Here is a 27748-nt window from a genome sequence, read left to right as displayed (position 1 = left end):
TCTCTCATCATCATCATCATCATCATCACGGTGGCTAGGAGATGTTAACTACCTCGCCTGGTATGCAGGAGGTCGTTGGTTCGATCCCGACCCTGACGCCTGCTGCTGTGTATTTGGAGTTTGCGTGTCTCTCCCCGTGGTCGCGTGGATTTTTTTCTCAGGGTTTTCCCTTCGCATAAAAACACATACGTCGAGATTGTTTAGATTATTTTGCTGCTATTAATAAATGTCCACGTGAACAAAAATCCACTTTGTTGAGCGATCATTTGTGGCCAGGTCGCTTCTGAAAAATAGGTTAATACTGCAGTGGGCTTTGCCTGGCATAGGTTTAGTTTTATTTGTAGCGCTCTTACCCACCCTGACTCGATATCTGTGGAAACAAAAGAGCTTTATGGCTCATCGGATTTCTTCTGCAGTTATGAAATAATTATTCTGACCATCATCAAATGATTCATCACCATCACACGCCAATTGACATTCAAATTGGGCGTCAAAAACGCGATGACCTAATCAGGGCGTGGTGACGTAGGCGAGGGCGTGGTGACGTAGGCGACGGCGTGGTGACGTAGGCGAGGGCGTGGTGACGTGTGCGAGGGCGTGGTGACGTAGGCGAGGGCGTGGTGACGTAAGCGAGGGCGTGGTGACGTAGGCGAGGGCGTGGTTACGTGCGGAGGCGTGGTGACGTAGGCGGAGGCGTGGTGACGTGTACGAGGGCGTGGTGACGTAGGCGAGAGCGTGGTGACGTAACCGAGGGCGTGGTGACGTGTGCGAGAGCGTGGTTACGTACGCGAGGGCGTGGTGACGTACGCGACGGCGTGGTGACGTACACAAGGGCGTGGTGACGTACGCGAGGGCGTGGTGACGTACGCGAGCGCGTGGTGACGTAGGTGAAGGCGTGATGACGCGCGCGAACGCGTGGTGACGTACGCGAGAGCGTGGTTACGTGTACAAGGGCGTGGTGACGTGCGCGAGGGCGTGGTGACGTACGCGATGGCGTGGTGACGTACGCGAGCGCGTGGTGACGTAGATGAAGGCGTGGTGACGTACGCCAGGGCGTGGTGACGTGGACGAGCGTCCGATGACGTCATGACGCACGGCCCGAGCCAAGGGGAGTTGCGGTGGGCGCCGCTTTAACGGAGCGAATTTCGCTGTCCAAGTCGAGAGAGGAGGAGAGAGAGAGGGGGTGGGGGGGTAACAACGGAGGCGAAAGAGTTTAACACGACAAGCAAGTAAGTGCGTGTCGTGTTCATTGCCACGAGTGTCGAATCTGTGTCTCTTACCCCCCCCCCATCGCCGCCGGTGCAAAGCCTCGCGTCGCGAAGTGCACAACCCCCGAGTGTACAACACCGACAAATTGTATCCCTTTCGTGGTCCATTGTGGATGTATAGACAACTCGTAGGAGGCGATCGCGGGTTCACGCTCGCACTGGCGCACTCGTCGCAAGCAAAACGTGGCGATGTTCCCGGTGCTGGGCTGAGGTAGGTGAGGCCTAGCAGCCAGCGCCTTGCCTACTAACCTAGGCCTACGGTGTTTATACACAATGTAGTGGGGGGGGGGAGGGGGGGTTAAAAAAAATTATAATTTTTTTTAACAAGTGCAAATTATCCAATCGTGAAGAAATAATGTCGCGTCGAAGTTTTTGTGGTTGCATTCGTTGTGTTTTTATTGATGTTGGCACGATTGGAGGTTACGGTAGTGTTACCGTTTTTGCCAGTTTCAAAGTATCAAAAATAAGAATAGCTTTCTACCCTTTTTTGGCAAAGACAGGGCACAACTATAAAGTTTAGTGTATTGTAGACTAAGGTAGAGAGTGTAGTGTGTAATGTATTTGTAGGTGAGTGTATGTACTTTATCCTAGACGTGAACGGAGTGTCTGTGTGTACTTTATTGTAGCCACCAATGTGTTTTACTATAAAGTTTAGTGTGTGTGTGTGCACTGTATTGTAAACTTAGGTAGACTGTAGTGTGTAATGTATTTGTAGACGAGTTGTATGTACTTTATTGCAGACTTGAGCCGAGTGTGTACTTTATTGTAGTTTGCGGTGTGTAGTTTAGTGTGTGTAGTGTAGACTGGTGTGTAGTGTACGGTGTAGTGTGTGTACTGTAGACTGGTGTAGTGTACTGTGTAGTGTAGACTGCGGTTTGTGTGTGTGTGAGAGAGACACGCAAACTACAAATATACAGCAGGCGTCAGGGTCGAGATCGAACCCACGACCTCTTGTATACCAGGCGAGTTGGTTAACATCTCGCCACCGTGGTGCCCAAACTCAAGTAGCCGGGTTCATAGCGCACAGTTCACTAACCACTACGCCACCGCTCCGTTTCTGTGAGCTCTTGATGATTCAAACAATATTCTCCGACTCTTGTGAGGAAGCACTGCTCTGCCTCCCCCTCCCTCCATACATAATGTGTTGATCAGGATCACTTAAAAAAGCCTCTGAGAGATACCTCTGATATCTGCTCTGGAGGGGTAATTCTCAGACACGGAAGTCTCAACCACTTCTCTGGCAGAGTTCTGAATGGGTTTTAAAAAAAAAATTGGTCTCATCGCATGACATCGGGAGCACAATCGGAATAAAAAAGGGCGAAACGAAAACAAATTCGGTCGACACGGCACCTGTGTACCCCTGCACTGGCAGAGATGCCTCTTGCAAGAGGGAGCTGCAGAGAGCCCCGTGTCTCCAAGGTCGAGCAAGCTCGAAAGTGGCTGCCGTGGAGTGAAAAGGGTTGAGAGAGGGCCCTGTTTTGTAAGAGGGTATTTTGGCCGACAATTTTCCCATGTATGTTGCCCGGCTTTTTTTTTTGGTTGTTCTCGTTGTGTAAATTTCACGATTTCTGTACAGCGTCTTGACTTGAATTTGCATTCAGATTTGCCATGTGAATCCAAATTGCTTTGCGTAATTGTCATTGTCATTATTATTGTACATAAAACACTATTTCAAGTCTACATTGAGCGACTTTGCAGTCATTGTTAACAAAGCTACACTGGCGTTGGTTCGTGTACATGGATAGGCCCGTGTAATGATTTGTATTTACTATATTATACAGTATATACACGTTTCTACAACTTTTGCATTTTAGAGTCACTTATATAAATGAAAGCACCAATCTATTATAAAAGCCCAGCGTTCCATTTTTCCGTTTGTCAACTAAATGATGAGAGCCTTCCAGAAGGCCTGAATCAAAACGTGATAGAAAGTGAACCCCCCCCCCCCTCAGATGTGGGGGTAAAAAGTTGATCCAACAGCTTTTCAAAAATGGTTGAATCCCCCCAAATATTCCCTCCCCCCCCCAAAATAGAAATGTATTTTGTAGGAATATATGCCTACAAACCCTACATACAATATAGTCAATAGTATCTGCACACATGTGCAGGTGGGGGGGGCACACCAGTGGGGCGACGGGCGAGGCACAAAGTGCTGAGAAGCTAGAATTTCTAGTGAATAAAACTACGAGCAAATTGTAACAAAGCTGCAACCAATTCTATAGATTTTTTCAAATGTTTGCTCGATAAATGCTTTGTAGTTTGAATTGACTCTACAACAAAGCAATGTAAATGTCGGTTTGAACTAAAGTCCTTGTAATGTTTGCCAATATTTTGTGTGCCTTCTTGAATTGGTTTAATTAGGCGGTGAGTTACTGTTCATACATCATCTAAATAATGGAAAGAAAAAAAATCTAGCCCACCTGTCTGTGAAATACATCTATTCTTTGATTATCAGATGTCCTCATTGTTTGACTGTGGTGTTTTGACATTGCCCAATCCTCAAAAAGCAAGCAATCCCACTGGGGTTTACACGTGTTTGTAAAGTATCCTTTGACAAATTGGTCGTCAGATAATTGTGTTGACTGTCATTTGTTTTAATTTCTATTTATTTTAGGATACAGTGAACACGGTGGCTGACATTTTGCCGAGTTCTCACAACCTCCCTATATTCAAGAAACATATATTACACAGTTAAACAGTCGTGTTTATTGCTGGCCGCTTTGTGCTTGTGTTCAGCGACTGTGATTAAGACAGACGTTATTGTCCACTCTTGTGGTCTGATTAGCCTTTTTATTTTATGTTACACTCAAAAACTTGTTGCCTTTTGACATTTCCTAAAATTCATAAACACAAGGAATATATAATGTACGGGCCTTTTTTGATGTAAAGCTTTCTTGAATGCAGGTGTTCATATTCTTGGTTCTTTCGGTAAAGTCACGTAGAAGGGGAACAATAAAATAATAAAACATATATAACAATAACAATCTCACGACGTTTCGATTGCAACACAAGCAATCATCATCAGGTGTGAAAACCACATCAAGAAAATTAGAAAAAAGTGGCGGTTTTTTCAAATTTTATTGTTTCATATTTTTTATTATTTTATTGTTTCCTTCTACGTGACTTTACCGAAAGAACCAAGAATATGTACAGGCCTTTTTCAATCCAGCCCTGGATGAAGGCCTCTCTGTGGCTGTAATGGAAGCGTGGGTTGACGAGGTGTGGGTGCTGTTCACCAGATCCGGTATCGTTCTCTACTGATGTTAGCCGTGGCTGGGAAGTTAATCTCAGGAATTGAGTTCATAGCGCAGCGCGCTATGCACCAAGCTGCCGTCGCTGTTTATAAAACACATTGGTAAAACGTTCAATTATAAATTGTGTGTGCACGTGTTTGTAACCAACAGTGGCGTGGCATCCACGTAGCAACAAGAGGATGATGCCAATGGGTGACCACGGCTACAGAGAGAAGTCAACATTTGTAAGTACAATCCTGGAGCGTTTACAGATCTCATTTGATATTTTGTTATAAGCCCCCCCCCTCCCAAACAATAAAGTGATTGGTATATTTTCGAATGCCGGTAAGATACCTGTCAACTCATACGATTTACCCCATATTCTTGTACAGGGCACTGATAAGGGGTTGACAGGCATGCGATAAGATGATTCAGATGTGGCCGTTGACAAGAGCTGCTACAGATTATAGTCAAGAGTTACCGGAGTCAAGGATTACTTAACTGTTTTTTTTTCTACACTTCTGCATTTTTTGATAGTGTGTCAGCGTTATTTAATTTTAGTTAATTTTATAGAATATAGAAATGTAATGGATGTTCCGGTTCGGTGGGATTTTACGCACGGTTTTATGTTTTGAGTGCTCCAAGAGACCAGCATGAAGCTTATCTTATTTGTTGGAAGTTATTATAAAAAAAAACATTGGAAAATGGGATAAATAGATCTATTTATTTTATTGTGTTAATATTAATTTGAATTTGAAAGGAAAGAAGACAAACACATGACCACTGTTATGTTCTGTTGTGCTTTGGTTGTTTTATATGGGCCTTTAAAGCAGCGCTTTCTCAATAATGTGTGCGTGTGTTCCATATTTTTCACGCTTCTAGATGGACCAGGAGCCTCGTTGGCTGGACAACCCTGATGACGTACCGATCTATCATTATCGAGGCATGGAGCGGCGTAGGTCACCCAAAGAATGGGTATGTGTCTGTGTGTACCATGATACCTAACTCTAAACAAAGACAAAGATCCCCCTCTTATAACCTTAACAGACTGTTGGGGCAAGTGCTGTTAGCTAGCACCTATGAAGGCTGCCACGGTATGCGAGGGGGTGGGTGGCCAGCACCACACCTGACCGCCTTTGTCTCCCTAGTGGTGATGTTTACACACCATACTGGGTTCTAATTTTAAGGCTGAGTTGACCTAGAGATGTCTAGGACTGGTCTTTCACGTCCGATTAGCACAGTTGGCTACATACAGTGCGAAAGAAGTTGAACATACATACATAATCGTGAGTGGAAATCGAACTCGGGTTGTCGAGTTAGTAGTGCAGCGCACTAATCGTTACGCTACCGCTCCCCCTAAGCAGACTCCTCTCTCTACCTGCATTGTTGACCTACCAAGTTCGACAGCCTAGAAAATCTTTTGGGGATGGGCTGCAGATAATTAGTGGTTTATTTCGCAGGGAGATGCTTATATATTTGTTTGGAGTTTTCAATATGTATCTCTACCTCAATCTGCTTTATTTCACACATCTACAAATCTAAGGTTTATATGAAACTGGTCTGGCAAGGCCACTGTGGCTCAGACTGATGGTGACAGGTTTGGGAAAATCACGGACTCAGCACCCGAGCATGTCAAGCGAATTATCAGAGGTTCTTAGAGCAGCGGGAGAAATGACCCAAGCTGTCTTGCGTGCCTCCCTTGTTATTTAATGTCTTTGTTCTGGAAAGTGACCACTTATAATGTTGTTACTAGGCAGCAAGCAAGTGTCTCGCACCACATTTCAGCTTTGGTGATCATTTTTTGCGTAAATAATTTTAGTTCATTGCTCTTTATCAAGGTGTGAACCTATTGAGATGTATTATCTTCTTTGCAAGGTACACTCTCTTGTAACCTTTGTTAGCGTACAAGCACGTACATTAGTTCCTCATTCTGCTACAGGGTAATATTTTTTAAAATTTCCATAAATATTACTCTCATGCATGTCATGTCTGTTTAGTCACGACTGCACGTGTTTTGAACATTTATGTACGACACACTTTTTTTAATTAATAGTTGTCGTTTGCTTTGTTTTAATCTTTAGTACGAAGAAGATCGGGACGTCCACCGACAGTGGGACAGGCGTTCAGCAAGTCGCGCACCAGAATACAGGTGAGTGAAAATGTTACCATAAAGCTACCAAACATGCCGGCTTGGCTGGGGGGGGGGGGAATCTTGGGTTATGAATTTTTTTCCACCCAATTAAAAATGCTCTCCTCAAGAACAATCCATAATACGGGCAAAGGGTTGTGGCAGGGCTATCTGGATAGCGGGCAGGGTTGGCAGAAGAGTTGGTGGGGCCAGAGCGGTAGGGCAGGCCACTCATTGTGTTGGCAGACCTCTAACGATCTTTGAAAATGGATGTGTAGCTCGTCGGATTCCTCCTGAAATGAATGGGGGCACGGTTGACTCAGGGATGGTGCTGCCAGCTCACCGTCTGTCCCCGGTTGAGCCTCCACCAAAAAAATGTATCGCTTTAAATTGACAGGTTTGTAACAATTCACCCTTCCCTTCACCGGGAGTCTGAATTTCCACAATTTAGAGTCATGATTGGATTTAATAAACAAATCTATTTTGTTTGTACTGCCTCATCTGGATTGTTTTCTTTATACCATAGTTTCCCAAATGTCAGTCTTCGCAACCTGCCACGCTACATCTTTCTGCATTTACCAATTTACTCCAACTGAAATAGAAATGAACAAGTTCCATTGCGCACACGCTCGATAATTATTTAACACGACGACGCGCTACCCGCGTCTCGTGGAACACACGTGCACACACAGATCTCAAGCTTAATTTGAAGCGGCAGCGTTAACCGCTTGGCACGTCACGTGAGACTAGAGTTTGGGAAACTCTTCCTTGCACTGTCTTTGTCTCTGCTACCTCTCTCTGTACTGTCTCGTCTGTATTGTTTTATCTGTGCTGTTTCATGCATATCATCGCATTTGCATTGTCACTCTTATTTTCGTAAAATAACGAAGTAAAAGTAATTTAACCGCGGAATAAGGTGGTGCCCATCTCTTGTTTACAGCTCTGAGCCAGTAGTGGAAATTCCACCTTTGCATGGGTGGGTGGGTGGGCGGGTGCCACCTTATCTACAGGGCAACCACTGTTTACGTCCCCAGAAAGTCGTGCCCGGTATATCGACCCATTCAAGGTTGATGGCCTGAGTCAATCCCCCTACCAGGGTGTGAACTCACAACCCTTCGATGGCGGCGATCTGCTCGCCGTACCGCTTTGCCACCTGATCGGTTTGTTCTGGCCAGACGTTAATGTTGAAAATGATATGAATCGTCATGCTTTGATGATGATTTTATTGTGAATGACCTTTAATGTTTTGTAGCTTCCCATTGGCAATGTTTTGTTCTAACACGATTCGCCACTAGGTGGCAGACGCACATAACACACGGGGCATGGTGCAGACATTGATTCTCATGCATTAAATAGCAATTTCGAAACGTTCCTCAGTATGTTGTAAGTAATTTTGCGACGTATAATCTTTTGCACAAATACTCTTGAGGTCGTTGAAACTAAATGATACCAATAAAATGTAACAAAAACAAGCGTATGAGCTAAAACACTTCATTGTAAACACTGACTCAATCCACTTACATTCCAAGGCCGATGTTTAATAGATTTACTTAATGTATTTATTATTTTAAAACAAACATTAACGGTACATTTGTTTAAGTTAATTAGAGGAACCTCTCTGCAACAAACCCTGAGTAATGATGACAAGCGTTGGGTGGGCATGCTGGGATTTATTTATTTTGTCATTCCGCTCAAACTGTTTTGATTAATTGCCACGTTTTGAAATACACATTTGAGCCTTTTATTGTTAATCTTCTCAAATGTGCTTTCTTTTTTTACACAATTGAATACATTCTTTGTGTATCATTCCATTTTATCTTCCGAACCATGAGACTGAATTTTCGAATAACGGTATCTTCGTATTTTGTGTTTTGATACGTAGAGTACTCCGATACACTGGATCGAGATGTTATGAGTAGGTGTGCAATAAATGTCATATACGTTTTTATCAAATGTGTTTCATCTATAATTTTTTTATACATCGAGACCCAGAAACTGAGTGATGGAAAGAAACCTGTGAGGGCATTATACATGGAGGTGGAGCAATTATATCAGCTTGTGTGCAGGTGCTTGACGGATCGTTACATTGCAGCGATTGCTGCCGCTCAGGGAGACCTTCATCCAGCAGTGGATTGATCAAGGCTGCCGCTGATAAACTTAATAGCAGTACAAGTGCATCTTTGCGTGTACAGTAGTCCCTCGGTCAACAGTGACATCGGTTAATGGTTTTTCGGTGAACGTTTCGCCTACGATAGGACCCCCCCCATGGTTTCGACTGACGTTAATATTTTTATGAACGGTTCCGTTTACGTTATGCACGCTGGCGCTAATTTCGGCCAATCCCAGCGCTCGTGAGTGGGCTGAGCATTCCTCAGCCAATCAGGGACACCCATTGATGAGCGTTTAGATCTCGACTGGCTTTATTTACATTGTTTTCTGTTTGGGCAGTGTAAACGGCTCTCTTGCAGACGCAGTGATTTTTACTTATTTTTCAACTTATAAGTGAATTCATAGTATTTGCAATGGCCCCTCAAGTGAATTTGCGAAAGGAAAATAGGAGGAGGAAAGTAATTTTCGTTAAAACAAAGCAGGAAATTATTGATAAGCATGATTATTTATTATAATTATTGATAAGCATAATCAGTGTACTCATGAGTGAGTTAGGCTTGACCCAATCGACCATTTTTACAATTTTGCAAAATACGGGCAAAAAGCTGCCAATGTGACGGATTCCTCGACCAGGATGTTCAAAGGTAGGGAAATCATTGTAGAAATGGAGAGACTGCTAATGATGTGGATTCAGGATACGGAAATGCGAGGTGAGTCTGTAGATAGCTTAACCATTTTTGAGGGCGAGATTGATCTTTGAAAACTTAAAACGCAAAGCACCGCAATCCTCTGGTTCATTGTTTGAAGACTTTAAGGCAAGCAAGGGGCGGTTCGAAAAGTTTAAGAAGAAAAACTGAGATCAAAAATGTGGTTAGGTAAGACATTTTTTACGCTCTCTATTCATTGTTTAACTATGTTGCTAATTAATATGAACCCTTTTCGATATGTTATTTTAATGTGTATGAATCTTGAGTGTTTAAATGTTATATACTATGTTTTTTAGGGTCAAAAAGGTCAACTTCTGATTGTTTTAGAATGGGTTAAAGCTTTTAACAAGTAATTCCTATATTTGATTAACAGTTATTTCGGTGAACATTCGTTTTCGTGGAACGGATTAAAAACGTTAGCCGAGGTACTAACTCTATAAGTAGAATTTTAAGGGTCATGAACATGCTGGACTGTTGAAGTACATTTTTTTTTACGAGCAAACTTTGAAATTGATTTAACAATATAATCATTGGATGCCAATTTTAAGTCCTACAATTCACAGGATTACTCGCTGTCAAAATATCAAAGCAGCATTCATTAATTTGCATTTGCTTGAACTAAAATGTCCCCATTCGAAAATGTCAGTCAAGGCGCAATGCTTCGTGTGAAGTCCTGGGCTAGTCACACTCGACGTAAATGTCACTGCTTGTGACCTCTGTAAGGTCTGTCTGCTCGGTAGTAGAGACCACAGACCGCATTGACTGAGCTTGGGATGTGAATCCAACATCTTACCCACACCTTCACTACCGCCTAAAATTTTCTGGGGCCCAGTATGAATAGGCTCCTTTTTATCCCCCATTTTGTTATTGCCTTTTCAAGAATTTTTTTTCCGTCCAGGCGATTTTTGGGGGGTTGTGTGAATTCCTCACTTTGTTCAGCAGATTACAACTGACCTTTTGCCCCCCCACCCCCCCCCCCCCCCCCCCCCGTTGAAGGGCATTACGGTAGTATGGCGCGCAAAGATTGGACCTACGATACAAGCCGGGACTGTTGGATTTAAGCAGACGTAAACACGCTGAAATTAGCTTAATTGCCTTGGCTCTAGCTTTCTGGCCTCCCGTTCTGGCCTTAGCCCTGCAAATTTAATTTGGGTTGCGTAGTTGTTGATTAACCTTACACTAGGTATAGAACCCCTTTTTTGTTTTTACTTAAAATAGTTTTATCGTAAAAGAGTGGCCTTGTGTGATTTTTTTTTTGGTAATACAGGGACGTATACAACATGCACGTTGCAGTCAGCGTTTCGCTGTCGCGGGTGCACGGCTGGACAGTGGAGTGAGTTGTTGGAATAAAAAAAACTGTACAGTTTCCTTTGGTTGTTAGTCAGGGAAATGTTTCTTTCATGGGATTACGGTGTAAAGCATTTCCTGGGTACTGTGTAGCAGCTATTCCTGGGCGTCCCTCGTTCCCAAACGGCTGTGCCAAGGGTACGGTGTAGAATTCGCGCTCGAACAAAGAATGTTGCAGAAAGAGCCGCGGCTGTTCAACTTTGTTTGACAATGACACGCTGTACACGTACAGCCCTGTTGTCAAGTGACTGCTGGATGAGGGCCCTCCCCCATGCCATGCGGGTTATGGGGGTTGTTTGACCGACCGTCACGCTGGTCAGTGCTGGTTGATGAAGGCGGAGAGCACTGATGTCGTAGCTTTATAAATACGGCACAGCGGTAGATTTTGCTGCCCACCCTGCAGCTCCGCAGGCTACAATAACACGTCACGCACGGTGGTCACGTATCCAAGTGCTTTCCAGGCTCCAAACCCGCTTAGCTTTTGAGAGCTGATGAGATCACGTGCATTCCTGGTGATTTGGTCATAGGGACAGACTGCTTAAGTTGCCTTTTTTTTCTCAGTGCGCTCAACTGGTATATGAAGTCCTTTCGTTGATCAAGACTTTCCCTTGTCGTTTGTGTTTGAGCTCAGAGTCTGTCTCGCCATGCTTAACAAACTGCAGCGGCTTAGGCACCACGTCCAGGGATTTATTTTTCAGTGGCGGTTAAAACGCAGATTTTTTTTTGTCTTTCCCCAAATCTGCCACCCACATCTCCGCGGTGTTTCTTATGCACCACTGACAGCAGCTTTAGCCCGTCTGCCACTTTTTCTCTCGGTTTTTTTTCTTCTCTTTTTTCCACCCTCCTGCCCTGCTGTCAACGGTGGCGGGGGTCTCCAAGATGTCCAAAGAATTTGAGGAATGCTCTGCAGAAGTGGGAGATGTGGCAGTGACCTGGAGCACTCCGCTGAAAGACAATGTTTGCCTTGGGTTTTCGCAGCTGAAACCTGCCGTGGCTGGTTCGGCGACATTTTAAAGGGATCACTGCTAAATCTGTACCAATATTTACAGTACGTTGTGGTCAAGATGCAGTTATTTGCATTCGGAGCGCTAAGCCGGGCTATGGTTTTTAAACTACTGTGCCGTGTTTTGGGATTGATGGCCCCAAAAAGCTGGTGGGTTTTGTCGCAACCTTAAGTTGGTAATTATATTTGGTATTTAAAACAGATATTTCATTCGCAAGGTGAACCCTCACTGAGGTTCGATGTTTATTTTCTAACAGAAACCTTATCAAATGTGTGTTAATGTGGTTAAAGTTAATATTTATGGTATTTTCCAGTTATAATTGGTTATACGTAGAAACTTTATGTAAACATTGTTATTTTGATTACTGCATATACAAGACATATTTATGTTTGTGAGCTGATGTATTGAATGAAAATTAACAACATTAAATAGAGTAGCTATTTGTGAATTGCACTGAGAGACAAAACGAGCAACACATGGATTCGAGAATGTATGCAAGTTAGAGATATATTTACTATTCAACGAAAAGTCACTACCCTTGAAGAAAGACATGTCTTGGCCAACGATGATGCCCGGTGGTTGAGATGACAGCGGCAGTCAAATGAGGAAAAACCCTTGATAGGACATCAACCGTAGAGACTGAGCGATGTAATAAAATTTGAATACGACCATAAACTTTTGAATGCAATTAACATTTGAATTCGACCTTCCATGCACATTGCGTGGACCATGAAATACAGCGACGTCTTGGGAACGCCTTCATCCGGCAGTGTTATTAATTGTATCTGATGACGACGATTTACTTAACACAGGCAATTCTCGTCTTTCCATTGTAACCTCGTTTACCGCAGTGAGCAAGACCACTACCGCCACCAAATGCCTCGTGGCAGGCCCTGGGCCAACAACACGCCGTCCGGCGCGATGCCCTTCGACGCTCGCACCGTGCGCAACACGGCTCGTGGCGGCAGTGGCGACGACGGAGTTGGTGTGCGGGACCGCAGCTTCTCCCCCTACGAGCGCGGCAATGACCTGCGCCGCAGCTACTCGCCGAACAACGACTCGTACGAGCCGGGGCCAGGGAGGTGGACGAGCGGCCGCAGTTACGAGCGGGAGCGGTTGCCCCCGTTGCTGCCCGGGGGCCGCAGCATCGCTGGCGACAGGCGGTCTGTTTCGCCGCCGCCGTACTTCCAGGGCCGCCCGAGTTTCACGGAATGGGACGATGCACCCGGGAGATCGAAGGCTGCCAGGCCGGAACCCAAGAGGAGGAGGAGTCCTCTGCTGGCGCATCCCAAGGCGTACAGGTCGACGTTGCCAGCCGCGGGCCATGCTGTGGGTGTCTCATTGAAGCCGCACACGGTCACCAGGCAGAGCAAAGGTGTGGTGGGGTGGTGGTGGTGGTGGTGTGTGTCGATTTGGTACTTGCCTTCTCAGTGATGAGAGGGTTACTTACATTTTTAGGCAAAGTGAGAATGTATTCATTTGTCGCCCCATCGGAAATTGCATTGACCAAATATCCCAATGCAGGATTATCCCGAAAGATCTTGAGACTCAAAGGAAGCTTTCCTGGGTTAATATTTGGCATCATAAATTTCAGTAGGCGTGTAATAATGAGTAATAATTCCTCCCCCCTTCAACTCAACCTGCCAGTGATTCAATTAATTGTTACAATTTGAAAGCACTTATTTCAGAATTAATTATTTTCAATTGTGAATTTAAAACCTTTGGGGGATGTGGTGATTTCCTGAACCAATTACATGCAGTATGTCCAATCAAAATAATTTGGACACATGGGCCCGATACAAGTCGTGACCATAAGAATTGATTTTGAGTAGGGTTGTTCAACATATTAAATGTTATATTAATACATGGTATTTTAATTATTTTTTTGAATGATACAAAATATAGATTTTTTTGTAATCTTTTTTTAAAATTGATGATCAATTCTGAATAGATAGTTGAAACCGGGAAGATGTTAGTAACCTTCGGTCTGCTCGGCACGTGCGCACGTTCAAACTGCACGGCGGGTTCCAGCGTGATTGGTTAGCAGCAGCCGTTGTGTGCACCAACATTCAGTCCCTGCATGGCATGCTCGGCCAGACACAAAAGACGCGGCCTGAGTTTTTTCATTTTTAGATCCTTAGATCTGTGTGGAAAACCCGGATTTAATGTTTTTAATAGTTTTATTTTTTGCTTTGCGGTTATCGTAATTGATAACCTTAATTTTGAGTGATGAATCGACCGATTGTCACGTGACTGGCACGACCGCGACCGGGCGAGCGACAGTCCAGGTGGCAGTTTTGGCGGTGAGGTGCACGTGCCCTCGGTGGGTTACGGGAGCAGACCCCCGTCTTAGAAGCTGCTCACCGGAGTGTTGAACCCGGAGGGTTATTTATAAAACACTTCTTGATTTACGGCGACGTGCTGTACGTCGAATTCCAGGTTTTCGTCAGTAGTTTTTGTCCTTTTTTTATTTTCACATGCATCATTGACAAATGTTTAGGCTTAGCTGCTAACTTAAAAAAAAAAACCCGAGGTTTGAAGGGAGATCGTCTTTCGGTGTGTCGATGGACGGATAATGAAGCGGCAGGCGGAAGGTTAAGATGGAATTCACATCTGTGATCCGTGTTGCTGCTCGAAGTGAGTTCACATTTTTCATGCAACGTATGCATGAGCGCATTAATCAACGTAAAAATGTATCACTGACATGTTGGCCTTTTTTTATTTGCACTTAGATTTATGGCCCAGTGATAGTGGGCATACTTTGGAAAATGTAAATTGAAAAATATCAGTAATAGTTAAAAACCGCAAAGATAATTTAACTTACGTTTTGAGTGAAAGATTGGAGTCGTGTTCCGTTGGCAGCCAAGTTCCATGAGACTCTGGAGGTCGATGGGAACAAAGTGCTGCTGATGGCTGATAGGTGACACCACTTTAATGAGAATGCATCGTCGTTGACCCTAAAGTTTAACCTTAGCCCCGACTTTTGTAGGCGTTTATCAACATTGCTTTGCTCGAAGAAAAAAAAAATTGATTTCCTTTAGCCTCTTTTTTTTTGCCATCCTCTTAACTTTATTGTGGCTCTCCTCTCCAATTACAAAACACGGCTGACAGTAAATGTCTGGAACAAAAGCCACACAGGACGTCAAAGCTCCCCCTTTTCTTCTGCAGAATTTGCCGATGTCCCTGATTTATTGCCATCACCTGCGGGGGAGGGATGAGGCGGGCTCGGGAATGAAGAATGTCGTTACCAGCTGGTTTTATAGTGAGAGCCGGATGCCCGGCCGGTCGCTTGGAGCTTTTGTTCGGGAAAGGTCCGACGCTCAGCTGGAGTTCCTCGCCATTCGTTTTATTTACCTCCAGACAGTTTCACTCCGTGGCTCGGAAATATAGAAGGTGAAAGGCACAGGGAGGTCTGGAAACTCTATCAGGGTGCAATCTGCAGAGAAACCTGGACCATATATCTAATTATTTGGAGAATTATTAATGTGCTTGAATGTATAGAAGGGAAGAGAAAAAAAACATCTGGGAAGTAATTCAGCTTGTCCCACCGTCCCCCCCTCGTCTGCCAGAACGTGCAGTGAATTTGTGGAGCACACCCGATCGGCGCACGATGTCATGCGGCTACGCTTGAGTTACAGTTTAACCGTGTGTTTTGAATGTCACACATTTTCCCAATTTGAAATGAGTGATTAATGTGGATTTTTTTTTCTCCTTCAGGAAAATCTGCGGAACCGCCGAAAACTAAACTTGGTTTCCGCAGCCCGTCGGCCTCCCCCAAGGTGAGCTGACGTCTGATACGTCTCGCGTCCACTGAGAGAGAACACTGCCTGGTATATTTATAGATTAATGACTAAGAATAACAGGGCATTGAGAGAAAAGTTAGTTTTCTAAAGTTATTCGAAAGCATATTTGCTGACTTACTCTTAAATAATTTCTACACCTATGTCAGTAAAGGCTTGCTGTTACTCTGAGTGTTTTTATTCACATTATGTATCTATTTTAAAATATTTTTTTGTGCAAGCCCTGGTTTTTACATTTTTTACAGGGCGACTTCAGCACTTGATCCGGTTGAGATCTGTGCTCAGCACACTAGCCCGCTGAACGAATTAGCAAAGATTAGAAGGTTGTATTCCTGTATGAGGAGCTTCCCTGGTTGCCTTTGCTGTCCCTGAGACTTGGTGTTGGTGCCAGTCTACGTTGCAGTTTGGCTCTCCTCTCTTGCATATTTCTCTGCTTTTACCCACCAGATTGGCGAGATATTAACTTCCTCGCCTGGTATGCAGGAGGTTGCGGGTTTTGATCCCGACCCTGACGCTTGTATATTTGGAGTTTGCATGTTCTCCCCGTGGTCGCGTGGATTTTTCTCCGGGTCCTCCCGTTTTCCCTCCACGTTTTGAAACACGCGTTTCGAGTATTTGGCTGCTATGTATTTCCACGCGATAAGCCACTTCGTTGAGATATCATTTGTGGCCAGGACGCTTATAAAAAATAACTATATAGCTCAGTGGGCCTTACCTGGCAATATTAAAAATAGTTTTACCTCCACCCCCGATCCCCCCTTGTACCTCAATTTGTTATTGTTTACTTTTATAAAGTGTATTTTGAGATCTGCTTGCATATAGATGCTTTATAGACTATTAATCATCGCCATTGGAACGTTATTTTTATGGCTTTTGGATGGTTTTCTTTGCAAAAGACCACTCATGTTTTTTTTGTAAACTCTTGGCCGCTAATTCTCCCCCCCCCCTCCCTTGCCATCTGTGTGTGTGTCAGGTACTCGATGCAGCACAGCCACCAACGCAAAGCGGACAGATCAACTCGAGCCTGGCTGCCGAGGAGGTCGTCTCTGCGGCGGTGGCGGCGGTAAAGAACGCTTCCCCCAAGCCGTCCGATTGGACGGAAAGGACGAACCTCGCCGACATGATGGTCGGCGCGGACGCCCGCGTGGGCCTGTCGTTTCCCACCAACGGTGTGCCCAAGGACCACCCGACGGAGGCGTACGGCGCTACCTTCCTCCAGAAGTTTGGCCCCAAGGGCGACGAAGACAAGGGACGAGCCAAATTTGCCGAAAGCAGCGTCGCTGGAAAGTCGAGCGAAGCTAGGCCGGCCACGGACGCTGCGGGCGGTGCTCCTCCGGAGCCGGTGATATGGAACTGCGGCAAGCGTTTGGCGGCGGCGGCGAGCGGAGGGATTCCCTTCCTGTCATCGACGCTCCAGGAGCAGCAGCAGCAGCAGCAGCAGCAACAGGATTCCCCGAATTCTCCCGCTATGCGCGGCGTAGGGAAGCCGCTTTGTCGGGGCGGCTTGGCGGAGATTTCGACTTCCTCTGACGAGCCGGCAGCGGCGCGTTTGGAGAAGGCCTCCGTGGGACCGGTGGCGGGGCCTTCGGATGGCGCCGTTGGCTCGAGCACGGCCTCTCCGCCCGTAGGCATCGGAGACGCGGAGGCTGCAGCTAAGAGTGAGTGGCGCAGTTTTGGTTTCACCTTAAAAGTACAGATTCGGTGGCCGGTGGCGTCAACGTGGCCTCTGAAGATGCGTTGGTTCACGGGTTAAGTTTGATATATTTTGCTTGTGATACATGCACTGTGCCTGTAAAATAATTGTTTTCAATAATGGCTATTATCTGCTATGAAATGGATACAAAAAACTGACAGTATACAATAAACAAAAAACTTTTTTCCGTCTGTCGGCACAATGCATTTGAATAATAGTTTATTACCTGCTATGACAATGATCGGAAATATAGAGATGTTGACAAATGAAGATTGAACACAAGCTGAATGGCGCGCAAAGAAGCATAGAGAGGTTGCATGCTTGCAATTATCTGAGAGACAGAAACACTTTCACGAGAGAACATGAGCTCGTTGGAGACATCGCATTGTCAAGGAAAGAGCGAGGGTTTCGGCAGGAGACACGTCACGGGAAGAGATCATGTCCTGGTGGTCAAGACTCATGACAGTGGCAGCCAAAGGAGAGAACACACCGGAGAGGTCTTTGTGGAGATGGCACGATGAAATTAGTTCACCTGCATTACTAAACTACACTCTGTTTTCTTCTACCACGTAAGGCCCACCGAGCTATTTATAGCGCTTTTTCAGAAATAACCTCGCCACAATTGGAAGCCCAATGAAGGAGCTTATCACTTGGAAATTTATAGAAGCCAAATACTGCAAGCGCACGTTGATTCTAAATGTGGAGGGGAAAAACCAGAGGAGCCAGAAAAATATCCACACGACCACGGGCAGAGAGACACGCAAACTCCAAATATACAGCAGCAGGCGTCAGGGTCATGATCGAAGCCCCGACCTCCTGTACACCAGGCGAGGTAGTTAACATCTCCTAGCCACCGTGATGATGATGATGATGAGAGAGAGACACGCAATCTCCAAATATATAGCAGTAGTACACCAGCCCACAGGGGATTATTGTGTCCGTCCGTCGTGCATCCAAAAATGGGAGGGGTGGGGCTGGGTGGAGAGGGGAGGGTGAGGAATGACCTCCTGTAGACCAGGCGAGGTAGTTACCATCTACCCACCGCGTACAGCTGCAAGATGGATTGTTGCATCACGAGACCTTGAGGCAGAGCGGTGGTTTGGGTAAATCCTCCTCAAGCAGTCGATACATTGTGGCTGCTAATGTTGATGACATGCCTATTATCGTTTAAAAATATATATATATTTACAAATTGGATTTTTTTTAGATTTAGCACATATACATGCCCCATTTCGTCAGATATCGGAAGCTAACAAGGATAGAGCCTGGATAAGGCTCTGATGGGTGACCACTAAAGGATAACATTTTTCGTCACATCCTTTAATTATAATTTTTTTGCCTTCATGCAGTTACTTTTTCTGCACCGCGATAGTTGCTGCTTTGTCATTCAATGGCCACACCCGAAGGTTCACACACATTGCAATAGATACTTGTCTCAATGGGGGCTCTCACTTGGGTAACACATTAAGTCTGCCTGGGTGTGTGTGTGTGTGCGCGCGCACGCTTGACAAAGAGTGGTAGCACAGTGGCTTGGCGAACTGCGCTACGCATTCAGCCACGCGAGTTTCGATGTCTGGTAACATAATTTGTGAATATTTGAACTGGTCTCGAGTCTGCCCTAGGTCGACTCGGCCTTATACGAGTACCTGGAGCCATGTGTAAACGTCATCACTTTGGAGAAAAAGGCGGCCGAGCGTGTTGCTTCCCGCACCGCCACCTCATGCTCCGTGCCCAGCCTTCATCGGTGCACGCAAACACCAAACAGACTAGCCCCAATAGCCTGTTCGGGCTGTGTGTGTGCGTGTGCGCGTGTGCCTGTGCGTTTACAGGTGTGAAAGAGCCGGAGGGCGAGAAGCACCTGGACACGGTGGACGAAGAGGTGCTCAAGAAGAGGCGTGAAATCGAGCAGGTGGGCGCCTCTGCGGTCTGCAAACGGGTTTGACCGTCGCGCTGTTCGGCGAAGCCGCCCGCGAAATAATAATGCCCCCTCTTGTGTACCTGCATTACGCAAAAACGCACGCTATTTCCTCCGCGGTTGTGTAATGTGCACTTAAAGGAGGAATGCCGCTTCAAAAATGATTGCAGCTGTTTAGGGGTGTGGTTTGAATCCGTCTTGTCATGTACATCGCATGCACACCTACATGTGCAGCTTGTTCAATTCCACGGCTGGATGACGGCTTCGCCGTGCGCTGTGCGTCGTTGCGAGTTACTTTGACTGTACTTCACCCAGGCGGGTCATTGCGGGTTGGTGAAGGCAGGAACACGGGAGCATAGAAGTATAGTACAGTGATTGACAATACTGTCGACCGTATAGCCCCTCAGTAGTCATCTTTATCAGCACTATCCAAGTTCAACCCTCCTTATCTTGCGAAATAATAGGTCGCACACTACTGCCCGGAAAACTGTTATTGTAATCTCTTTGTTTTTAATGTGTTTCGTGTCTTACGATCATTGGACGAAATAGATTTGTGTTCCGGTTGGCATTGGTTTGTATTCAGGTTGAGGATTGGGCGCATCGCTGGGTGAATTTGATCAAAGGGCTGTGTGTATACACATGTGTGAAGAGAAAAGCCACGGTTAAAAGGGGGAAACTCGCCGCGGTCGTGTACCCACTTTGGTCACACAGAGTTGTGTTTAAGTCGTTATAATGGTGAAAGAGTCAGGTTTGGCGTCGGTGCAGACGATGTGCAGGTCTGCACCGTCTCGGGCCCTGTGGGCCTCATCTTTCAACCCCGACAACAGAATAGAAGCGCGAGGGCTTGCTCTCGGCACCTCTGTTCCTCTGCGGCTGCGTTCTTCTAATGACGTTTTCAGCCTGCGAGACGCTGCTGGCGAGCGTGGGGAGGAGAAAGGGAAAGCATCTTTGGTAGAGCTCTGCTTTTTTGACTGAAAAAAAAAAATTCCCGAATTTTTTTTTTTGCGGTTTGACATCAGGCACTTAACGACGGCTCCGTTACGACTTGCCTTTGACCGGATTTTTTTTCCCCCTCTGAAAAAAAGTACAAAAAAAAACAACGTTGAGGTACAGTAAATTGTCGCTGGGACATGTTAAAAACCTGAAACGCTATAAAATTGTTGGCCATCTCGGGAAATTCACCGTTAATGATAGGTTCTCGAAAAACGGAGATATTTTGGTTTTCTCGATCTTGACAAGACCCGTTTTTTTTAATAGGGCTCTGGAAAATCCTAAACATGGCTAATGGCGATCGTAATGATGGCGGTTTTACTTTCTGGCCGTGCGTGCGTGTGTGTGTTTGCGTGCGTCTGTGTGTCCTTACCTTTGGTCACCTTCTGGTGTTCTGTGCGTGTTGGTAGATTTTTTTCTTCTGGTCCGTTTAAGCGCTAAATTAACACCCTGTCGCCTAATTAGTTGGACTTCCACGGCCGGTGGGTGATGACAGAGCGGGGCTTTTTTTAATGAGGCTAAATCCGCTTGGCACGACCGACCGCTGCCGTTTAGAAAGTGGGGCCAAGGGACATTTTGGGGGGGACGAGGGAGGGGGGGTGGGTGCGGATGGTTGCCGGTGTGTGTAACCACCCTAATTACAGCTTGCCCATCGCCAGGGTTCAAGAAAGGGTGTGCGGCTGCCGCTGGTTGGAATGCACGGCGGCGATTCGATCTGCTCAGAATCCCAGGCCCCCCTGTGTACGGTGTAGCGCGCGGGGGTTGGTTTTGGTCACGGGAACAATGCACACGAGTCGTTTTTGTGTACCGATTATTTGTACGGACTTGGTTTGTATATTTTTTGGGTACATTAGGAGAGCGAGAGCGAGAGAGAGCGGTGTCTGGTTCTGTTTTGCTAACGGTGTTGGTTCTTGGGAAGATAAACAGCCCCGCCGCGGTTTCCGAATTAATGAAAATCCACAAGTCTTTAATGCACGAATAATAATTGCTCTTTTTGAAAAGGAAGTGCATTCTTGCGCAAACAAGGGCCGCTTTTAATGAACCATTTCATTAAAAGAATTTCAACGAAGGTATGCACTTGAGGCTTGTGACCAAATCACCTGGAATGTGCCCGATCACATTGAATCTCCGACGGTAAGCAGACGTGCGCCTGCAGAGTGCTTGGATGGGCAACCACCGTGTGCATAACAGTCATTATAGGCTGCGGGGGGCTGAGTTACGGACAGCAGAGGGCAGTGCCGCAAACTGTTTTGGCGTATTGTCCTTTGCTCTCACGCCTACGCTGCCCACCGTTCATCAACCTGCACCGACCACCATGGTGACGTTTGGTCAAATTACCCCCACACCTCTGATGAGCACGGTTCACTACGTGCGGTGCCAAGCAAAGTTCAACGTGCAAGCTGCACGGTGTTGGAGAGGACCTAATCCAGCAGTTAATTGACAAGGGGGTGCGCACATATACATGCTATTAATCACACATTTGTGTGGATTATTTGTGTCAGTGAATATCCTTGGTTGTGCATTTTCTCATTGCGTGTTTTGAGTAGATATTCTCACAAAGATGTGCTTTGTAGGTATTGCCGCTGAATTTTATGTTTGTTGAACTCCTTTCGCACCGTACGTAGCCAACCATGCTAATTGGAGGTGTGAATGCACAGTCGTTAAAACACCAACTGCCTATGCTGAACGGTCACATTTAAATATGAGAACTCTTGTCTCTTTCCTGACCAATAAGGCTCCTTTCGTTTGTGGCCGACTGGTGCGGCCGATGTATCGGGAGTGATTGGAGATTGTGTTCTGTTTGAATACAAAAAAAAACCATCCCAGCGCGATCGTCGGCAAGGGAGCGTTATGCGTTGGTTCTCGTAATTATATGGGAGATGGGCGAGGCAGCGTTAAACATCTACGCAGAGGAAAATATGGAGTCGCACGTGCTGCGCTGTGGCGAGATGTTAACTCCCTTGCCTTTAATACAGGTGGTTGTGGGTTCGATCCCAACCCTGACACTTGTGTATTTGGAGTGTGCGTGTCTCTCTCCCCGTGGTCGCGTGGATTTTTCTCTGGGTCCTCCGGTTTTTCCCTCCACATTTAGAATCAACGTACGTTTTGAGTATTTGGCTGCTATATATAAAAAAGCCACTTTGTTGAGCTATCATTTGTGGCAAGGTTGCATCTGAAAAAAAGCTATATAGCGCAGTGGGCCTTACCTGGTAAAAAAATTTGAAAAAAATATTGCTCTCCAGCAAGGTATCTCTGCTTTGTAAATATCATGAAGTTGATGCCTGGGGGTGTGTGAACGCCTTTGACTCCAGAACAAACTCGACAGATTGTCAATAAATACATCGTCAATTATTAAAGAATTATAATTCGACAGCCAGGGGGAGCAGTCTCACAGATGTTCGCAACACTGCGCTGCAAATCTTGCGACTGGAGTTAGACTCTCGACTGTGGCTATTGTCAGGGGCGAGTGAGATATGAACCAGTCCTGGCTCTCCCACACCCCCCTCTCAAACCCACGCCGACTGGTGTGGTCAAGTACAGGAACAAAACAACCCCATGACCGACACGGCTTTGGGATGCCATCATCCAGCAGTGGATTCACAAATTGCTGTATTTTGTGTAAAATTAAACAACAGTTTGAGCTAGAGGCCATCAAAACTATATACACACTTAGAGGTACGAGCATTTGTATCTCATTTCTCTAAACTTCCGTATTCCACCCTTGTCATCGGCGACACACATGTTGCATCGACATCTGAAGAGTCTTGTGGTCGCCAACGTCTCGGTTACGTTTCGTGGCATTTTTGTCGCGCGCTGTTTGAGGGTTCGCTATGAAGATTTTCAGCCGAACTCAAAAAAGTTAACTATTTGAGGAATACATTGGAAGCATTTCAACCGCGTAGTTCAAATTATCATTTCATAAATGATTGATGATAGCTTCATGAACACCCTTGCAAGTGTTCGCTGTCTGTATCTAAAGGTCGTCAGATGTCTGGTGACTGCCATAGGTGAGATTAATGATCGTCTGACTTGTGCAGTTCTATGCAGCTCAAAAAACGGTGATAAAACGCAAAGTCTGAAGAAGTTAAGATGTTTTCCCCTGAATGCAAAGGGAGAAACTGGTGGTGTGTTATTTTACACTCAAAAGCTTCCTTAGAGATGTTCATCATTTGCAGCGGATCATGAGCGCGTAATGCTTCAAACGTGTAACTGTTTGGAGATATGGACTTGACATCGGAGCAGCCGGCGGCGTGACAGATCATTTGTCATCAGACGTTGGCGTGGAGAGAAATGTGGCCACTTTGTTCAGAAGTGTGACGCCGGTGTCGGCAAGCCAAGAATGTGATTATTGTGGCAACTTCGCGCGAGCCTTCGTCTTGTTCTCTAGATCTGTTGAGCTTGTAGGCGATTGGAGCTTGAAAACCTGGCTTTTATTCGTCAGAGAGATTGTGTTTTGTACGCCGCGTCTCACAGCAGGGGAGATTTGTTACCGATGACCGCGATGCACAAGTGTACGGCAAGCCATCGCTTGACGCAGGGGTTGTGTTCCTGACGATGTCCGCGTATAGTAAATTTGCGTTCAGCGGGGAGTAGTTTCCCCATAGGGGATAACGGTGAAGGTGGGGGTGCCGTTCCAGCCCGTAATTTTATCGTTGTTTTTAATCGACAGGACACTGTTTTACACGTTTCTTTTTAAACGTGTCGTGTTTATGTAGTGTTTCCATAAATATGCCATGTGTGACAATCATTTATTTAAATATAACGAAGTGTGAGCGAGAGAGATATGGGGAGTGAAAAAGATGAGGGGGTGAGGATAATGCTACGTACAAAGGTGCCGGAACACAGACTGGAGAAGAGGAAGACATGACATGTAACACAGCACGCATCCACACAGTGCCAGTACTACATTACCTCCGATGAGTATGGTTGGCCACGTATGATGCGAAAGAAGTTCAACATGCAGATATACATACCAGCTCCCAGCATCACTGGACAACATTGCTAATGCCCACACCGTGTAGAAAGTAGTCGGTCACATGCGCTAGACTCTCGTTATGGTGAGTAGTCCATCACATGCGAGACTGCCTTATAGTGAGTAGTCTGTCGCGCGTTACACTCGTGTTATCCCGAGCGCGGTGCACGTTAAGCGGGAAAACGTTCCATAAAAGACAACCCACGTTGAAGCGAAAACGCCGAGTGTGAACGCCACGCGTTAAACGGGAATTTATTACTGTCAGTAGAAATATGCCGTGAGGGTCAGTGTTGTTGGCATGGCTCCTAGTGCAGGGAGTTAAATGGGGGGGGGGGCACTTTGTCTTCTGTCATTCATTTAATTCATTCAATTAATTTTTTGAGTAAAAACTCGCCCCCACTAAAGCGGGCATCGCAATACTTTCCAATATAAATTAAACAAAGGTAGTCCTACCTATAAAATCGAGGCACATATAAAAAAAAAGATTTATCACTGGCCCCATAGGTTTCTGCGTGCAGGAGGCAAAGTTTTACGCGTGCTCGTTTTCCAACAGTAGGCCGAGGCTTCTTTAGGTGCTACGTGGGTGAGCAGGTCACGTCAGAAAAATCTGAATCGGGCGTATTGCAGGATCATGAGATAGTGACGGCTTGGGGGGGACCCTTCCATTTGGCTGCTGTGAATTTCCACGTGATAAGCCACTTCGTTTAGCCATCATTTGTGGCCAGGTTACAGTGGGCCTTAGCTGGAAAAATAAAAATAAATGTTTAGTTTAGACTGCCGGGGAAGACTGAGACCGAGAAGCCGGACCGGCGACGATTCATCGACGAGAATCATCGATGACAATCGTCGGTCCTCTTGAAGCGCAAACCCCAACCAGGCGAGCCAAGCAATTAGGATCACGCTAATCCGTGTGAATTAGCTGATGATCAGGAGGTACCCACCTGGCTCTCGGATAGTTTAGTTTAGTCGTGGCTGATGACGATGATGACGACGTCATGGCTGATGACGATGGTGATGACGTCATGGCTGATGACAATGGTGACGACGTCATGGCTGATGACGATGGTGATGACGTCATGGCTGATGACGATGGTGACGACGTCATGGCTGATGACGATGGTGACGACGTCATGGCTGATGACGATGATGACGACGTCATGGCTGATGACGATGGTGACGACGTCATGGCTGATGACGATGGTGACGATGTCATGGCTGATGACGATGGTGACGACGTCATGGCTGATGACGCTGGTGACGACGTCATGGCTGATGACGATGGTGATGACGTCATGGCTGATGACGATGACGACGTCATGGCTGGTGACGATGATGATGACGACGTCATGGCGGTGACGATGATGATGACGACATTATGGCCGGTGACGATGATGACGACGTCATGGTCGGTGACGATGATGATGACGACATTATGGCCGGTGACGATGACGACGTCTTGGTCGGTGACGATGATGGTGACGTCATGGCTGATGACGATGATTATGACATGGCTGGTGACGATGATGACGTCATGGCTGATGACGATGATTATGACGTCGATTATGACGTCATGGCTGATGACGTCATGGCTGATGACGGTGATGACGTCATGGCTGATGACGTCATGGCTGATGACGGTGATGACGTCATGGCTGATGACGGTGATGACGTCATGGCTGATGACAATGATGATGACGTCATGGCTGATGACAATGATGATGACGAGCATGCGTCCGCATCTTTGTTCTGTGTCCGCTTTTCGTAGGCGTACCGGGAGGACTGCGGGACGTTCTGCACGGTGGTGAGGATGCTGGTGGACAAAGACCCGTCGCTGGAGAATGCCGTGCAGGCCTCGCTGAGGGCCAACATCGTTGAGATGGGGCAGCAGGCCCTGGAGCAGCTCCGGAATTTTGTGGCGAGCCGCAAGCGCTTGCGGAGCAAGGAGCACTCGCCGGCGCTGCCGCAGGTCTGACCGGCTCCGTAGCGCGTCTGCAACAGCGGCCGCGGTGGTCGAGGTGTTTCGCTTGAGAAATGGAAGTGGACTTGGGCACAGGAAGGCGTGATAGTGTTGAATGTTTATAGTGTGTACGTGTGTAAAATGAGCGTGTCGAAACTTGGGTTTTTGGAAAGCCCTTGGTGTTGGTTAGCAGTATTGGTTAACCATTGTCTGTATTGTTATTGTTGTTTTTTTTTTTACAAATCGTGTACAGATGTCAATAAGTGCGTGTGAAGTTACGTTTGCTGTAACTGTTATATTATATAAACCATCCGGATAAGACTGTGGTGGTGTAACAGTTGTTTCTTCCGGAGTGGAAGTTGGACCAATGGAACTATTTTCTTAATCCCCCTCCCCCACCCACCATTTTAATGGATACACCACAAGGCAATCGTCATGTTCTGTGTGGTGGGGTAAACTGTGAGTATTCCCAGAACGCTTCTAAGGGTTCTGTCCAGAGTCGAGGGGGAGTTAGTGGGATTTTTCTGGAGCTCCCTCCCTCCAATGCCGGGGCCTGGACCTACACCTTTTGCCTTTGCAAACCATATTCAAATGATGTACATATTTTTTACATCGAGGCTACCGAAACGCAAAGAACAGGAGTGAAGAGATGAGAAAAAAAGAAAATAGGACACATAACAAAACATCATTATTTAATTGGAAGGCGGGCGTGATTTTGTGACACAAATTCAACGAGCCGATGTGGGAGCGGTGAATCGTTACATCCTAGATTTGAAGCTTTCATCCTAGATTTGAAGCTTTAGGTAAAGTTACGTAGGTAAAAAATGAAATTAAAATTAATAAAAAATAAAAACAATAAAATCACGACGTTTCGGAGGCAACACAAGCTTCACCTGAAGACGGAAGCTTGTGTTGCCTCCAAAACGTCGTGATTTTTATTTTACTTTTATTAATTTTAATTTTTTACCTACGTGACTTTACCGAAAAAACCTAAGAATATAAATCGTTACATCGCTTGAAGGGAGACTGCAGAGGTTCAACGGTGGGGGGGAAGTGAAGGTGGCGTGGTTTTTTTATGAGCGCGACATCGTTCTATTTTTCCTAACACTCACTCAGTGCGGCGTTGAGTTTTGTTGTCTTACTCTTATTACACGGTGGGCTTTGTTGCAAGTCCCATTACCCCCTGCTGGTTCAGTAGGCAAGTGTACCGTATTGAAATGTGACACCAGCATACTGCACATACGTCAAAACACTACCGGCGTTGGTAGGAGGGGCAGGACGGGGTTGGTGAAATCTGAACCATCTGGGCTTTATTTTAACCTAATTCTCGGGACGACTGCGAGATGTTTTATTTTTTATTTTCTTCTTGTAATACAATGGTGTGTTTTCAACGTGCCGTTGTGCATCTGCCTGTGTGTGCTTTTGCCGTCGGGTTTATTTTTTTTATTTTCTGCATGTTACGTTACAGAGCGTTCCCTTGTACTATGTTGGGCAGAAATGTAATTATTTACAAAGTAAACGTGCGTGACGTCACACATTGGAATAGCAAAAGCATCTGTCCGTCTCAACGAGATTTGTACATTTTGTGTCGTGAATATTCTGTAATAAAAACCAATGTACAGTG

At 45.9% G+C, this 27748-nt stretch overlaps 1 protein-coding gene across 2 annotated transcripts; it reads left to right on the top strand.

The window, feature by feature from the left end:
• The first annotated feature begins 1092 nt into the window (after positions 1 to 1092).
• PPHLN1 (periphilin 1) lies at positions 1093 to 27748 on the top strand. 2 transcript variants are annotated; one of them, XM_061567246.1, is made up of 9 exons: positions 1093 to 1229; positions 4673 to 4746; positions 5384 to 5476; positions 6583 to 6650; positions 12648 to 13171; positions 15514 to 15575; positions 16570 to 17254; positions 19119 to 19198; positions 25933 to 27748. In XM_061567246.1, coding segments are annotated over exons 1-9 (1794 nt in total). In that variant the 5' UTR covers positions 1093 to 1228; the 3' UTR covers positions 26140 to 27748. The 2 variants fall into 2 exon arrangements, with proteins under 2 accessions (XP_061423230.1, XP_061423231.1); XM_061567247.1 differs by lacking the exon at positions 1093 to 1229 and adding an exon at positions 1459 to 1479.

Source organism: Lethenteron reissneri, chromosome 38 (assembly GCF_015708825.2).
Source record: "Lethenteron reissneri isolate LAM-NWPU_2019-01 chromosome 38, ASM1570882v1, whole genome shotgun sequence".
In the NCBI taxonomy this organism is placed as follows: domain Eukaryota; kingdom Metazoa; phylum Chordata; class Hyperoartia; order Petromyzontiformes; family Petromyzontidae; genus Lethenteron; species Lethenteron reissneri.
This window is presented reverse-complemented; position numbering and strand designations above follow the sequence as displayed.

What these genes read in the sequence shown, in the direction of transcription:
- PPHLN1 (XM_061567246.1), top strand. An exon ending in ACAGAGAGAAGTCAACATTT is followed by an intron (nt 4,747 to 5,383) that starts GTAAGTACAATC and finishes TCACGCTTCTAG; the next exon opens with ATGGACCAGGAGCCTCGTTG. An exon ending in GTAGGTCACCCAAAGAATGG is followed by an intron (nt 5,477 to 6,582) that starts GTATGTGTCTGT and finishes TTTAATCTTTAG; the next exon opens with TACGAAGAAGATCGGGACGT.